Source organism: Trachypithecus francoisi, unplaced genomic scaffold (assembly GCF_009764315.1).
Source record: "Trachypithecus francoisi isolate TF-2019V2 unplaced genomic scaffold, Tfra_2.0 Lachesis_group7, whole genome shotgun sequence".
Taxonomy (NCBI): domain Eukaryota; kingdom Metazoa; phylum Chordata; class Mammalia; order Primates; family Cercopithecidae; genus Trachypithecus; species Trachypithecus francoisi.
In genome coordinates this window covers 37,420,152-37,436,430 of record NW_022681472.1, presented here as the reverse complement: position 1 = coordinate 37,436,430, position 16,279 = coordinate 37,420,152, and the positions used below count along the sequence as shown (strand labels likewise).

General features: G+C 39.8%; 1 protein-coding gene across 1 annotated transcript in view; it reads right to left on the bottom strand.

Annotated features, from left to right (window-relative positions):
- The window catches only part of CHMP4C (charged multivesicular body protein 4C), a 32,188-nt gene extending 17,165 nt beyond the window's left edge, over window positions 1–15,023 (bottom strand). Inside the window, exon 1 of the mRNA XM_033203581.1 lies at window positions 14,646–15,023. Coding sequence (XP_033059472.1) covers window positions 14,646–14,835 — 190 coding nt within the window. The 5' untranslated portion in view covers window positions 14,836–15,023. The remainder of the gene's footprint in view (window positions 1–14,645) is intronic.
- Window positions 15,024–16,279: the final 1,256 nt, after the last annotated feature.

Here is a 16,279-nt window from a genome sequence, read left to right as displayed (position 1 = left end):
ATCTTTATCATCATCATTTCCTTTGTAGGTTGTCAGAACCACATGGTGGGACTCTCATGGTATGACACTGAACCTCACAATTATTAGTCATTAGTACTAATAAGTTCTGATTTGGGCATAATTTTAAACACCTATGTTAGCATATGGTTTCTGCTTTTCAAAATATTTTGGAAAAATTTTAAAATTCACCAACACTTGGGATCTCAACTTACACTGTAATTCCCACATCACACACTACATATTGGCCCAACCAGAGTCCCAAACTCAGAGGGAACCAGGCAGGTAATGAAATTAAGTGAAGCATCTAGAAGGTCAGGGAAAAGGCCTTCTTTGTTTTTTTGCCAGTGAGAAAGAAAGAAAAAGACAGAAATGTTTCTCTTCTATAAAAATAAAAATTGATACAATGGTGGCAATACATAGCAACTGACACTGGCCTCAGTATAAGGGAGTCAAGAGGAAGAACTGGAGAACCCAGTGACCTGGGATCATAAACCTGATCTAATGGAAGCAGCACTGCTGGGATTCAGTGCCAGGCTGCCTTGTAGACCTGTAGTCCCAGCCTACCACATGTTCAAAAGAAGCAAGAAATCTGGATTTTCATGTAAAATTCCCCAATTTTTACATGCTATTTTAAATTTTTCTAAAAACCTGTGTGAATGAAACCAGTAACTTCTGCATGGCTGGATCAAAGCCTAGGATACTTGACATTTACTGTGATTTCTGCCTGGTACATTAAGCTTCTCCCAAACATTAAGACAGGAGGCTTTTGTTTCAAATAGCCAAGAATTATGAGTCTCTCAGTGAGCTGTTTCTTATATGAAATGATGATGCCACTGATACGTCATGAGCCGGACAGGACTTAACCTTGTTCCCTAATAAACAATTTGGGAAAGAAGCAACTGTATTTTTTCAAAGGCATGCAACAAGTGCTGCAGATCAAGCATTGTTCCTGATTTGGCCTAAAAGGACATTTTCAGAGCTGTGAAATTTAACCTGTGGAGAAGGTGTAATTCAATCTTCCAAACTCCTGTATATGCTTTTAGGCAGCTGGTGAGACCTGGACAACATTCTTTCTAAGACAAAGGAATCTACTGTACTCCTCTGTGGTAGAGAAACAGCCAGGGTTGTCTCCTTGCATCATAGTGATGTTCCTTCAGCAGTGGAGTTGCAAAACAATGTCCTTTATGTACTATTGCTAACAGGATACGTGAAGAGTCCTTACAGCAGCCCACTGGGGATTGGAACTAAAATGCAAAAATTACCCATTTGAACCAAAATTTAACTATTCCTATGCAACTCCACTATGCTGCCAAGGGAGGAAGGCTTTCAGTCACTTATGCCAAATAATTTCAACTAACAGAAAAGAGTTTCAGTTTCATTGCTCATGTAATGTATAGGGCATTTTGGTTTTAAAAGTCAACGTGTTCTTCATTCATTTGGGGTACATAAATGTGCGTACTGTTAATCCATTAGTCAGCACACAGGAAGAACCTTTTAGGAACCATTATATCCAGTGAACATAGACAAACCTGTTTTTGAAATATGAAACTGCATTATAATAGCTCTTCTCTGTCCCAGGAATGATCTCTAGAGAAGGGCTAAAAGATGAGGCTCTGAAGAGTAAGCCCAGATATGAGAATGTTTAAGAGACATGTCACACATAATTGCTTATGTTGTTTTTTGCTTTTAACTGGGAAGGCTCGTGATCATGTTTTATTTGAGGAACTTTAGTGTAAGCCCTGTTCTTACCCATACACAAATCACCTCATTAATTAAACAATACCTTCTATTTATGGCAATTGTTTTGGTTTTCAAAAAGCTCAGTCTGAAAAAGCATCATCATAAACATTTCCCAAATGGAATAAAAACAAAATATATCTGCTCAATGTTACAGGTTAGATTGAAAAGAACTGGGGGAATATTAGAAAATTTTAACACACATTTGGCCAGAGGCGTCCTATTATGAATTTCACTGAACTTCTTCACTTTTAAAAAATACTCTGTATTCATTTATTTCAGTCACTTAACAAGCATGTATTAAAGATCTATGACATGCCTGGTACTGTGTTAGGCACTGGAGGGACAAAGAAATAAGGCTACAGTCTGAGAGAGAGACAAAATATGAAATGGGCAATCACCTATTCATCATTCAGCAAGCATTTATCCAGCACCTATTATGCTATAGGCACTGTTCCTAGGGATACTAACATGTGTAAGTTACATTCTTCACCTCAAGTAGTAGAGAAGATGTAGAGGAGAATAAGAAGATAGATGTACAAGGTGCAACAGGTATGCAGAATAATTTACAGGCTCTCTTGGGAGGGTTAGGGAAGGCTTCACAGAAATCGCTGTAGCAGTAATCTTGTTCAACAGGCCTTACTTGGTGAGCAGTTCTATTTACATTACCGTTTCTTTTCATATATGGAAAGAAATATGGCTACATGTCTTCTATGTAGATAAAGTCCCCGGTGACTGTCTATATGTATACTCAACACATTGGTAAATAAAGAACATGAATGATAAAAAGGCATTACACAACAGGTTCCTTCCATCCCCCAACCCTTTCTCCTACTACAAATCTCATACCAATGAAAAGTTTCTGACTGAGATATATTAGAAATTAGGAACTATAAACCTTAAATATAGAGCACATCTTCGTTTTAAAGATTTGCACTCCAGCTTGCCACAGCAGCTGAATCTTATATGTAACCTCCATATTTCTGGAGGTCTCATCAATATTAAATGTCACATGGAGGGTAAATAGCAATCTAGAAGAAGACCAACACACAACAGTGATATATAGGATTATATAATGCTAAAGCAGATGCCTGAGAAAGCAGTAAAAAGGAATGAGATTTCAGAAAGTAAATAAGAGATATTATAAGGGCATTTGGAAGTTCAATATTGCTATAAGCAAGCTAGTAACTTTGGACTGAATTATGTGTTATAAAAAGGTGATTGATTAATACTATAAAGTATAAAAGAGGAGAAAAATAGGCTGGATGATCAGTGCCCTCTCTCTTCTCCAGAGAGATAGCAAATGGGCAAAAGAAATTAAGGTTATTTTCCAACAGAAATGATGCTCCTCATTCTAAAGAGCTTGAGGTTGTTTTTGAAGATGAGGCAATTCTCGCTACCAGGATATCACGCAAGAGAATATTAAAAAAGGTAAATCTGAGAAGGGAAGTTCATGATCTAAAAGTGCCTTGAGTTGTCAAAAAAGGAAGATATGCTTGCATAATAGACTTATTTTAAATACTCACTGAAATTCTCATCTCTTATAATTAATTGCTTCAGAAGTCAATTGCTGGGCAAGAGAAATTAACATATTCGACGAACATACCAATACATTAATTAAAATCTATTTGATATTCTTTGTAAAAACCCGATTGTTTGATACCAGTCAGAATACATAACTAATTGAATAAATGAGTTTTTTATTTGCTGCTAGTGTTATTAATAACCCCACAAATTGGTAAACTTTGTGGGCCTGTTATCATCTAGAATATTTTTTAAGTATAAATATGAAACCAGCAAATTTTAACAGAAAAAACTCAGAAATAGCTGATTATGCTTAATTTTACAAAGTAGATGTGTGTACCTATCGATGTAACTTATTATATATAATATATTATGTATATATTTAATATGGTTCTATTATCTACTTGCAAAAATGTATTCCTTAGTCATATGATGCAGCAGTATTTCATATACTGTGCCTGTGGCTTGCAGGTGCTCTACCACCTGAAGTTCAAGAACCAGAAAACTGTATTCCTTTAGCCCCTTTCAGGTCTCACTGTCTGTGGTTCTATGACTATTCCTTTGAGACCCTAAGGTCAAAAAATCTTTAAAAATATATAGCTCCTCAAGTTGACTGTTAGTATTTGAATTTCTTTAAGAATAGATTCACCTTGAAATTGATGATGAACTATACTATTCTTTAATGTTTTCAAATACAAGTAACACCAACAAATCAATATAGTTTTCATAAATAAACATTTTCAAACTGCTCACAAAATAATAAAGCACAGGCTCTTATATATGGGGTCTTTGAAATACTTGCAAATTGGTTGACCATGATCATAATTTTTTTCTACAGTTAACACAGTAGAAGTTTTGAGTTACAGTAATATCTTTGTTCAAATTCCAAGGTTATATTTGCTTTCACTTTGTGCATGTTAAATATATGGAAAGAAATGATAATGTGAACAGCACTGCTAAGCGAGCAAGGCCTATTGAACAACATTACCACTACAGCAAATGAGATGTGCCCAGTATGACTACGTAGCATATAACACCGTGTGATAGAGCCAAAAAGATTCACTAAGACTTCATATTGAAATAAAGAATAAAATGTCCAAAGTGCTTGTTAAATATTTAGTTGCATAATTTTACTCCTCCAAATTTCCATCTAGGCTAAACATACACATGTAAACTTTATTTCATTTAAGCTAGATAGTGGATATTGAATTTTAATTTTCAAATCAAGAATTTAACTTTTAATGCAAGGTTTCCCAACTGTTAACAGAAAATGACCTACTTTTCCTTGCCTGTAATTTTAAAATTACCATTCTCGTTTGCTTGCTTTTGGGGGCTTGTCTTGTTTGGCAAGTAGTGATTACAATGTTGGTATTTTAAGCCACTAGGTTCATAGATTGGGGAAGAGATGATGGAGGCTGTGCAGAGCAACAGTAGTGGGGGCTTCTAGCTACCTGGAAATTCCTACAAATTAGAAAAACCTGAAAAAAAGGGCTTAGCAGTGGTTAAAAGAACCATTGGTCTAGGTATAATAGCTCTTACTGCTTTAAACCATGATCTTAGAAGCTTTGGATAGGGTCCTAAATATTTCCAACAAGTAACTCCCTATCAGCACCAGCTGCTTGAAGTAAAGAATCAAAATGTCTAGTACCGGAAAAGTCAATTATTCAGAGTGGCATACTGTGTGTTTCACATTTAATCCAGACTTTTGTTTGTTTGGGTTTTTTAATTTTATTTTTTCTTCTTCTGCAAACTTTTAAACTAACTGTGTATTTGTTAAAACTTCTATCAAATGGCCGGCCGCGTGGCTCACACCTGTCATCCCAGCACTTTGGGAGGCCGAGGCGGGCAGATCATGAGGTCAGGAGATCGAGACCATCCTGGCTAACACGGTGAAACCCCATCTGTACTAAAAATACAAAAAATTAGCCGTGTGTGGTGGCGGGCGCCTGTAGTCCCAGCTACTCAGGAGGCTGAGGCAGGAGAATGGCGTGAACCGGGGAGGCGGAGCTTGCAGTGAGCTGAGATCACGCCCCTGCCCTCCAGCCTGGGTGACAGTGTGAGACTCCATCTCAAAAAAAAAAAAAAAAAAAAGGAACTAGTTAAGTTTACTAAAGCAGATTGAGAATGTGATATTTAAAAACAAATTGGCGGCCGGGCGCGGTGGCTCAAGCCTGTAATCCCAGCACTTTGGGAGGCCGAGACGGGCGGATCACGAGGTCAGGAGATCGAGACCATCCTGGCTAACACGGTGAAACCCCGTCTCTACTAAAAAATAGAAAAAACTAGCCGGGCGAGGTGGCAGGCGCCTGTAGTCCCAGCTACTCGGAGGCTGAGGCAGGAGAATGGCGTAAACCCGGGAGGCGGAGCTTGCAGTGAGCTGAGATCCGGCCACTGCACTCCAGCCCGGGAGACAGAGCGAGACTCCGTCTCAAAAAAAAAAAAAAAAAAAAAACAAACAAATTAACAACATCATCTGTATATTTTAAGTTTTGTGATAATTTTATTCCTTAAAAGTACAAATAGATTCACATGTACTTAGGCATAGTACAAAAAACGAATGCCAAAATGGATAATTCTTACCCATTCCAAAGCTGACCCCCAAAGCCAAACCTTATAATTTTTATTTAACTGAGTATTAGATCCCTTGTCTTATTTATCACTGGTTAGAGTATCTGGTATTTTCTGTTATCTTAAAAAATCACCTGAAATAAGTAGTCCCAAATATTGAGAAATAAACTAGTTGTACTAAGCACATGTCTAGGTAAGCTCACAGTACTCTCTTGTCGTAATTCCTTGAAACTGTGTAAATCCCATTACTTGGGCATAATCATGGTGTTAGTAATACCTTTTCTAACTTATTCTACCTTATTTTGGCTGACTTAATAAACTGCAAAATAGTATAAATGAAGGGAATTTTATTGTTTTCTTGATGTAAATATTTCCCCAAATGTGGTGCCTTTCATCCTTGTGGAATTTAAATAAGTAATAATAATAAATGTTTAAATATTTACAATACTGCTCCAAATTCATGAAAAAAAAAAACTAGATGCAATGTTATATAACATAAGGAACAGTAGCAATTGTTCTTCTAGAAGTTGCTACAATCCATCAGCGAACTGTGTCACACACACTAAAAGCAAAATTCTAGAACAAAAATACTCCAGTTTCTGAGGAGTTAGAAGATGATGATTACTCTAAGCCAATATGAGTTCACAGCTATGAAAAATACCAAAATAATTCCATAGGCTTCTTTTCTTTTGGTTGCTGGATACTGACTCAAGGAAAAACCGTAGACCATCCACTAGCCTCCAAACATTACACACTTCAAAATCACCCAATCTTTGAATACCAAGATCCTGAACCTTATTCCAGATCCCTTCAAACAGAATCTCCTGGTGTGGCATTTTTAAAAAGCTCTCCAGAGAATCTGATGAAGGTAACACATTCTCAGTTCAGAAGCCAACATTTGTGAACCCCAGGTGTGTAAATATAGTTCAGTTTTAAGAATATTATTCACAAGGAATATTGAGGGCATTGCTGAATAAAAGAGAAAAAGCTGGAGAAATAAGATGATAAGGACTAGAAATGTGGGTCAGGTGTATTTATAGCTAGATGAACACCTGAATTCCTTGAGTGTTGATCTGTCTAACTGGGATTACACCTTAGCTCTGGGGGTTCCCAAACCCCGGTTCATGTCCTATTGGGAACTGGGCTGCAAAGCAGGAAATGAGCGGCAGGGCAGCAAGCCTTACGGCCTGAGCTCCACGCTCTGTTACATGAGCAGCGGCATTACATTCTCAAAGGAACAGAACCCTATTGTGAACTGTGCATGCGAGCATCTAGATTGTGCACTTCTTATGATAATCCAATACCTGACGATCTGAGGTGGAACAGTTTAATTCCAAAACCATCTCCTCTATCCCCAAACAGCCATGGACGAATTGTCTTCCACGAAACTGGTCCCTGGTGCCAAAAGGGTTGGGGACTGCCGCCTCAGCTGATGAAACACGGTTGCTATCACGCAAAGGCCATCCTGAAATGCAGTCTCTGGTGGCATGCCAAGGTTCTGTCCTTGGTTCTGTTTTATTCAATGTTTTAACAACAACAATAGAGGCTGCAGATCAAATCTGTGGCTAACTTAACTCAAAGAAATAGCTTGCATATAAGACAATAAAATTGGAATTAAAATCTTAATTCTAAAACAACTAAAAATTAGAGGATATTTAATAGAAATAAATGTCAAATACGAAATGCAGCTGAACATAGTGATTTCCATGGGAGAGTAATTTGGCTGGGAGTTTTAACTCTTTCCACATCCAATGGGAAAAAAGCGAGTGAAATGGGTATCTGAAAAATCATATTCAAATTGAGACTGTATTAACAGAACAAAAGAAATAACAAGCCCAGGCCACTCTGTGCTGGCCAGTACCTAAGTGTGCAAGTGCAGTGTTGGTCTATATTGGATCCTTGCAATAGCTCAGAGAAGACAGGGAGGTAGTGGGGAAGCTCAAAGTTTAAACAACAGCTTAAGTGAAGACGGTCCCCAGGGCTAGGTGCCCATGTCTCAGGTTTCCCCACTGTGGGGTGAAAGCCCAAGTGGAGCCTCTGGTAAGGGAGGGAAATTAGGGATGAAGGTTGAGGGGAGGATCATGTTTCTACTGATCTATCTTTTCCAGGAGAGGGATAGTTGATTGGGGAGTAAGATCTGGCCTAGGTATTGGTTGTTAATGCCCCAGGGATAAGAGTTTTTTTCATTCGTTGGTTTTTGTTTTGTTTTGTTTTTTTCCCCAGGCCCTAGAATACTGAGTATGGTACAAAATAATCAGACAATCAAAGGCACACAAAACAAGGTATTTTAATGCCTGGTTCTAATTTGAATACTGGATAAGTCTGAGACAGGGTGAAAACCATCTCTACTAAAAATACAAAAAAAAATAGCTGGGCATGGTGGCATGCACCTGTATTCCCAGTTACTCGGGAGGCTGAGGCAGGACAATCACTTGAACCCAGTAGGCAGAGGTTGCAGTGAGCCGAGATCATGCCACTGTACTCCAGCCTGGTGATAGAATAAGACTCCATCTCAAAAAGAAAAAAAAAAAAAAAAAGAGTAAGCAGAGGGAAAGATGGAAAAATATTTCATCCAATTATCTGAGTGATGATGGAGGAAAGGAGAAACAATACGAATGGGTGAGGAAGAAAACAGAATAAATAGAGAGTAATCCCTTCCAGTTTAACAGCTCATTGAATAATACTTCATAGATTCTCAAACTGGGGAGCAGTCATTGAGTTAATTGTTCAAAGTCCAGATTTCTGGACCCTATAATTAACCTACTAAATTAGAATCTTTAGTGAATACTTATGAGTGAAATATAGAAGGAATTCTGATGCAGGTGATCTGAGTACCACATTTTGAGAGACTGTCTTAAGAATAGAGGTTACTAGGTAAGTTATATCTCCCAAGGGAACTTCCATCAATCTCTTGCAGTCTATGGCTGTGTTGTTTTACCTGAGCCATGGTTTTGTTATCACTAGTTTGACATTCAGCTAGCTGACTCTCTTTACACAGATGTCCTTCTGATCTGCAGTGTCTGAGGACTGCAGAGTTGAGTTCTATGACAACTACAATAAAAAGCAAAATTAAGAGACTGAAGAGGTTCTTCCCACGAGCTAAAAGTAGGATTGTGCACACTCCTCTCCAAGGAAGATCAAGTCCACATCACATTCTGAAAGCAAATTCATCCTTACCAATACAGCCCAGGCTTCAAAGTGAGAGCGCTTATTCAATAGAGGACTCTGTCCTGGAAACTCACTTCACCAAATGGACACCTGATGAAGAGATAGAACAGCCTCCGAACCCAATATTCACTGGAATTGTGTGTAATGACACTGAGTAGAGGTTTTAGCCAAATTTGCTTTCTCTCCATCTCAACCCTTAATCCTTATCAGCCCACAAATAACGCCAGACTAGATCCACTCATTTTCACATATTTACATATTTGGAGTTGCTGCTAAGCCTGGGATAAGGCAAGTAACAGAGCTAGGACTAGGATGAGAGGGAAAAAGAGGCATGTAGGGTGCAAACTGCAAGGAGGCACTCACTCTCAGGTCACACAATTGTGTCCTAGGCATCTCACCTGCCTCATCCTTGACCTGCCCCTAGTGAGAAAACCTCAGCACGGTAAGGGGTCATTGAGGAGGGTGGAAAAGGTAGGCAAGGAACAGGAGACTTGAAGAATTGATTTCTGTCATCAAATATGTGAAAGGCCTTCATAGGACAGATGAAGTAGATTTATTTGATGGTATTCCAGAAGACGAAATTTGGCCAAAAACTGGGCCAAGTACCCCTTTTTAAAATGTAATTAGTTTATACCAAGAGCTAATGTTTATAAAGCACTGCACTAAATGCTTTACCCAATAATGTCATTCATCCCCACAACTCCAAGGATTTATGTCATCGTTGCCATTATGCAGATAAGGAAACAGGATTAGACAAGCCAAATTATTGGTCTAGGGTCATTGAGCTACTAAGTGGCCAGGCAGGGATGGAAATCAAACGTAGGACTTTATTTGGCTGTATGCTTTGAAGCCCAGGCTCTTAACTACAACACCAAGATACTTTCTATTAAATGTGCAAAAAAATAGATAGGGATATTATATTTAAGCAATAAATAAATAAATAAATAAAGCTGGAATAGTGACCTGTAAGATGTGTATTGCCAGATCATTGTGGCAGGAGAGTTCTGCAGTGTGCTGAGATATTGATACCCTTTAGCCCCTGAGGTCAGAAGCACTGGTATAGCAACAGATCTTGTTTTTCCACCTCATTAACATTCCTATGGATTTAGGTTCCCCATCCTTAACCCTGGCCCACAGGTCAGAATCAGGTGGGGGCACTTTAAAAAAAAAAAATTTTTTTTTAAAGTGATCCCCACTCCAGTCAATTAGGTCAGAATAAACGGGGGTGGGCTCCATGCATCCAGGTGACTTTAAGATACAGTGCTCAGAAGTAGAACAAAAATTAAATAATATATTAAAAGTTTGCTTTTCCACAAAGTAGATTACTACCTATAAAGCAAGAGTTATAGCACAGTAATCTAAATAAACTGCATTCAAGAATCTCTGGCCTCCTAGAGTTTTTAACCAAATTATAACTCAAGCTCCAACTATTACTCTTTTGGATCAATAGAGCCTTGGATAGCAAGTGTTGCAAAATCAATTTGTTCATGTTTACTCAGGTTCTTTTTGGTAGATGATGATGGTAACTGCCAAATAAATTTGAAGGGAGGAGAATTAGCTACCCCGTACTACCTTGCTATGAGTTGTAATGAAAGCAAATTTCAGACTCAATTCTGCATATACATTATTAAACAAACATACACTGGCAAGCATATAACAATAATTTGCCAACCTGTCCCATGAGCTCAATGAAGTCCCAACTCTAGGTACTTTTTTCCCATTCACCCTGCATGAAAGGCTCACTGAGGAAGACAGCAACGTTCCATGGTAGGTGCTGTGCCCTGTTAGAGGTGCACTCCATTGGAAACCCACCTAAACTAAAGACTGAACACTGCACTGATTTGAGATCTAGTTTCAGGCACCATTCTAGTGTTAAGTTAATTATACACCTAGTAGATTCACATCCTGTTCATACCTGGGGGTGGGGTGGCAAGGGTATTGGAAGTGTCTCTAAACTGTTTTAGCAATCCACATATTTAAAATACCTAGAATTTCACTAGTGAGGCCAGGCCCAGTGGCTCTTGTCAGCAATTTGGGAGGCTGAGGCAGGAGAATCGTTTGAGCCCAGGAGTTTGAGACCAGCCTGGGCAACATAGGGAGACCTCACCTATACAAAAAAAAAAAAAATTAAATAGCTGGGTGTGGTAGTGGATGCCTGTGGTGCTAGCTACTCAGAAAGCTGAAGTGGAAGGATCAATTGGGTCCTGGAGGTCAAGGCTGCAGTGAGCCCTGATCACACCACTGCAGCCCACCCTAAGTGACAAAGCGAGACTCTGTCTCAAAAAAAATTCACCAGTGAGATCCCATTTCTAACATTTATCTATTTATTTATTATTTATTTATTTATTTACTGAGACATAGTCTGACTCTGCCGCCTAGGCTGGAGTGCAATGGCGCCATCTCTGCTCACTGCAACCTCCACCTCCCAGGTTCAAGCAATTCTTTTGCCTCAGACTCTCAAGTAGCTGGGCTTACAAACATGCGCAACCACATCCAGCTAATTTTGTACTTTTAGTAGAGATGGGGTTTCACCATGTTGGCCAATCTGGTCTCAAACTCCTGACCTCAAGTAATCTGCCCACCTCAGCCCCCCAGAGTGGTCAAATTACAGGAATGAGCCACCATGTCCCACCCCATTTCTAACATTTATTATGCCAATTAAAAGTTTTTCATTTTACCAGTCAAGCTCATTTTGACACTTAGAATGCTGTCAAAGCTTCTGTTGTTGTAGAGAAATTGATCTTTGAAGAATCTGAAGTGGCTAGGAGTGTGGCCTTTTCTAATATAATGCTAGCTGGCCATTCAGAGAATATATTAGCTGACCAGCTATCTCTAATAATAAAACTTCAATTGCACATAAATTATGTCACCCTGATTATCATATAAATTACAGCCATTCTAACAACGGCATTGTGTCACACAGGGACCATTTAGTACTAAGTATATCCGGCTTTATTTTACTATTTTAGATCACTTGGTGGCTAATAGAAGACAGTAACTGTGTATGCAAAGTTATGAAGTATATGAAGTTATCCGGTTTATTTGGAAGGTGCTGATACTGAGCATGTTACCAATGCATGGGCCTAAGATTGAATTCCTTCCATAGCTTAGATTACAGATGACCTCATGCTAACCAGCCTCTTCTTACTCCTAGAGTCACTCTAGGAGCTCTGGAAGTTTCCAGACACTAACACCAGTGAAGCTTTCGAGGACAAAGTTAATGACTTTTCTATTAAAAATTAGGGCTGGGCGCAGTGGCTCACACCTGTAATCCCAGCACTTTGGGAGACGGAGGCAGGAGAATCACTTGAGGTCCAGAGTTTGAGACCAGCTTGGCCAACATGGTGAAACCCCATCCCTATTAAAAATACAAAAATTAGCTGGGCGTGGTGGTGCACGCCTGTAATCCCAGCTCCTCGGGAAGCTGAGGCAGGAGAATCACTTGAACCTAGGAGGTAGAAGCTGCAGTGACTTGAGATCATGCCACTGTACTCCAGCCTGGGCGACACAGTAAGATCCTGTCTCAAAAAAAAAAAACAAAAAAAAAAAACAAAAAAAAAAAACAAGTTATTTGCTCTTCATACTTGCATCTATAACTTTCTTGATTTAAGGAAGTTAGATTGGTAGTCTTAATTAGCACTGTCTTTAAATTTTTTGTCTTTATTCATAAAGTCAAATTGAGATTCATTTTTTGTGCATTGCCAATTGAAGGGTACTTCTGAAAAAAAATCAGTAAAACCCACATTATTTTGCACTCTGTCTTTGAAAGCAAATTTACATTTTTACCAATTCCTAAAAGGAAATGGTCAATTTTCCAGATTTTTAAAATGAACGTCGGCCGGGCGCTGTAGCTCAAGCTTGTAATCCTAGCCCTTTGGGAGGCCAAGGCAGGTGGATCACCTGAGGTCGGGAGTTCGAGACCCATCTCACCAACATGGAGAAAATCCATCTCTACTAAACACATAAAATTAGCTGGGTGTGGTGGCACATGCCTGTAATCCCAGCTACTGGGAAGGATAAGGTGGGCGAATCCCTTGAACCTGGGAGGCAGAGGTTGCGGTGAGCCGAGATCGCGCCATTGCACTCCAGCCCGGGGAACAAGAGTTAAACCCTGTCTCAAAACAACCACCACCACCAATATTTGCTGAGCAACCATGGTAGACAAAGCTATACACAGATCCAAATAGATGGCAAAGGGAAGAAAACCCTTGAGAGACACTAAACAAATGTCAGAATGTGTATCAAACTGAAGAGGAAGGGCCAAGTTACAAAATGACCAACAACATTTTTAGCAAGCCATAATGACATGGTCTTTCTTTAGAAATTGCCATTGAATAACTTCCCAGAATATTTTCAGACACAAAGTAAAAGTAGAAATCAGTACTTACCTCTAAAACAGGCTATAATATGGGCAAAAGTTATACGCAATAAAACAGTCTTTTTATTGTTGGTAGTAAGTAGGCATAAATGCAGCTGTCACACTTTTACGGGAAGAGGCAGAGTTCTCAAGGTCAGCTCCTTGAGACATCCTTCCTTTCCTGCATTAAACAGTGACAGCATCCTGTAACCAAATCCTTGAGCCAAAATCTTCCCAAGGCTTCATTATGACTAAAGAAGCCCAACTTGAGGATGCAAATATTTGGGTTTGGTGGTAAGCAGAGTCCTATATTGCCACTTCCTTTTCTGGGTCTGCCATTTAACCTGTGTTACAAGAGCAAATCACTTCAACTTCTCACTGAGTTTTTATCTGTGCCACAGGTGCTGTTTAGTGGTATTCCTATAGAAGGAGGTGTATACTGAAGCAATCAGTTAACTCTGGCAAAGAACAGGTGTTCAAGGTGCAACAGGAACACCAAGAATTATTATTAACTCAAAGTCCCTTGTGTGTGCCAAAAGTCAGTGATAGGAAATTTAATATTTAATTCCTCTTTTTTTTTTTTAAGACTTCAACTGCCGAACATCCAGCTAAAGCTTTCCACAGCTGAGAAGCAAGGTAAACCACAATGCACTAGAATATGCTTTGCTGCAGATTTACCTGCAAGTTAAAATATGTAATTTAATATACAAATATACAGCAGAAAACTTGATACTTAGTGTTAGAGTCAGCAAGGCTGGCCTAGAAAAAGCTGAACCAGGAGCAAAATTTACAGGGGTGCAAAAACACTCAGTAATCAAGACAGATAATATTTTAATGCAATATTTTTAAAATTCAAAATTAATATTAAAAAATCCACGATGAACAAATCATTACATTATAAAAAATAATTTTAAATAAAGAAGTGCTGGATATAACAATATAAGACCTAGAGGCAAATAAAAAAAAAATACCAATCCTATCTTTATTTAAAATTTTGATATCTTCTTCATCATTTCTTTCTTGGCATTGGTTCTGAGTCCTTTAGGTATTGCATTAAAGTATTGTTCATCTTGATTACTGAGATTTTTAGCGGCCGCTTACATTTTGCGATAAGTGCCAGCGTCTAGCTCAGCTCACCCTAGTCAGGGCCCTAAAAGTCAGTACCAGTTCCTAGAAAAGACTGCAAGAGCAAACCTGGCTACCGGGTGACCTCAGTGGTGTGGGCCGATTGTCCCCAAGGGAAGGGCTAAAGGCAGATGGGCTCCTGCCTGTGGGCCAGATCCCAGCCTACCTCGCTTATTCTGCGTGCCGTGCTTCTTGGCCAGGGCGATTTCTCTTTGGATTCGATTTTCCAGGTACTCTTGTTTCTTGCCCAGCATCTCCTCAGTCTCCCGAAGTCGGGCCAGGGCCTCCTGGGGACTGGGAGCGGCTCGGCTCTTAGAAGAGCCGCCCCCTTTAAATAACTTGCCCAACTTGCTCATTGCTGTGGAGTTGGGAGGGAGACCGATTCCGGGGGCTTGTCGGGAGCTCCCTGGGGCCGTGCCGAGGGGACAGGTGAGCAAAGCAGTCCTTTCGGGGACCCAGACCGGAAAGGCGGCGCTCCTGGGAATCAACAAGTCGTCCTGGACAGGTGACACACACTCCAGGGCATTTCCTGGCTGCCAACTCGGCCCCGCCCCGCGGCACAGCGGCTGGGCGGGGAGGGCACCGCTGGGACGTCGGCTGGCCGGCGCCACCCGGCCCTCTGGGAGTTGAGGGAGAGCACAGAAAAGTTGAAAATACCGCAAAGACCGTGGGAAACTGGCTTAAACCACAGTAGGAACTCTCCCAGGAACGAGGAATTAGTTTGTGAACCGCTTAATGAAAAGCAAACCGATGTCCAGGGGTCTTGTGCAGAACCTGAAAGTGTAAGTGCGCAAGGCTGGATATGCAAAATGCTTTATTCCATGCGTGTCTTTTGTGTGTGCGTGAGCATAGTGTTCCTGTATTCAGGCCTCTGTTCTTGTGAATAAGAATATTCAGATCTTTTCCTCTAAGTGTATGTTATGTAGGTATGAGTGTGTGGACACAAAGGCTTCCAGGATATTTGAATGCCACTAGGATGCAGGTGTGTGGGCAATCTAGGAGCAGTTACTCCTACTGGGCTTGTTTCTGCATTTGGTAGTCTGGGCAGATTGATGTGTGCCTGGCTGCTAGTTAGCACAAAGTAGATTCTAGATCATCCTTACAGGACTGGAAGTGGGTTAAAGATGGTGGCCATCTCTTTTCCTAATGTCAGGACTTCTGGAGTGTGTTGGCGGTTGGATTCAATTCTATAACTAGGAATCTGAAGTTTTCTGAATGATCGTCAACGTATCAAAAACCTTAAATGAGGCTGCCTTTGTGTTTGGGTCTGTGTCAAATGCCATTACATAGAAACCTAAGGAACAAAATATAGAGAATATCCTGGAGAAGAGAAACATTCTTTTGTTCATGCTTGCTATCTCAGTCCCATCTATTAGGTCTGGTGGCAAAGAATTTGGTAAGATGAAACGACAGCCATATGTAATGCTTATAGATGATGCAATACAACTGCAAACCTGTGCCAAGCACACTACAAAGAAGTGGAATTGTCTGTTTTAGTTTTCAAGGATTGCCATGTGCTCTGCATAATACAGCCCTATTTGAGCAGTATTACCCAACATCATCAGAACCTATTTGTAATTGTTAGCCGGCCACTGTTTAGAAAAAAAAAACACCCATTCCTCTGACAAATTCACCTTGATACACAAGATCGATAACCCAATTTTGTCTGCATGCATACAAACACAAAGCTGCAAGTTAATCTATTTATCCAACATTGGCATAGATAGCATAAAATTTTGCCAAACAAATTGAACACTTTCATAGGAGGCTTACGGTATACGTCTTCTAACACACAAACAT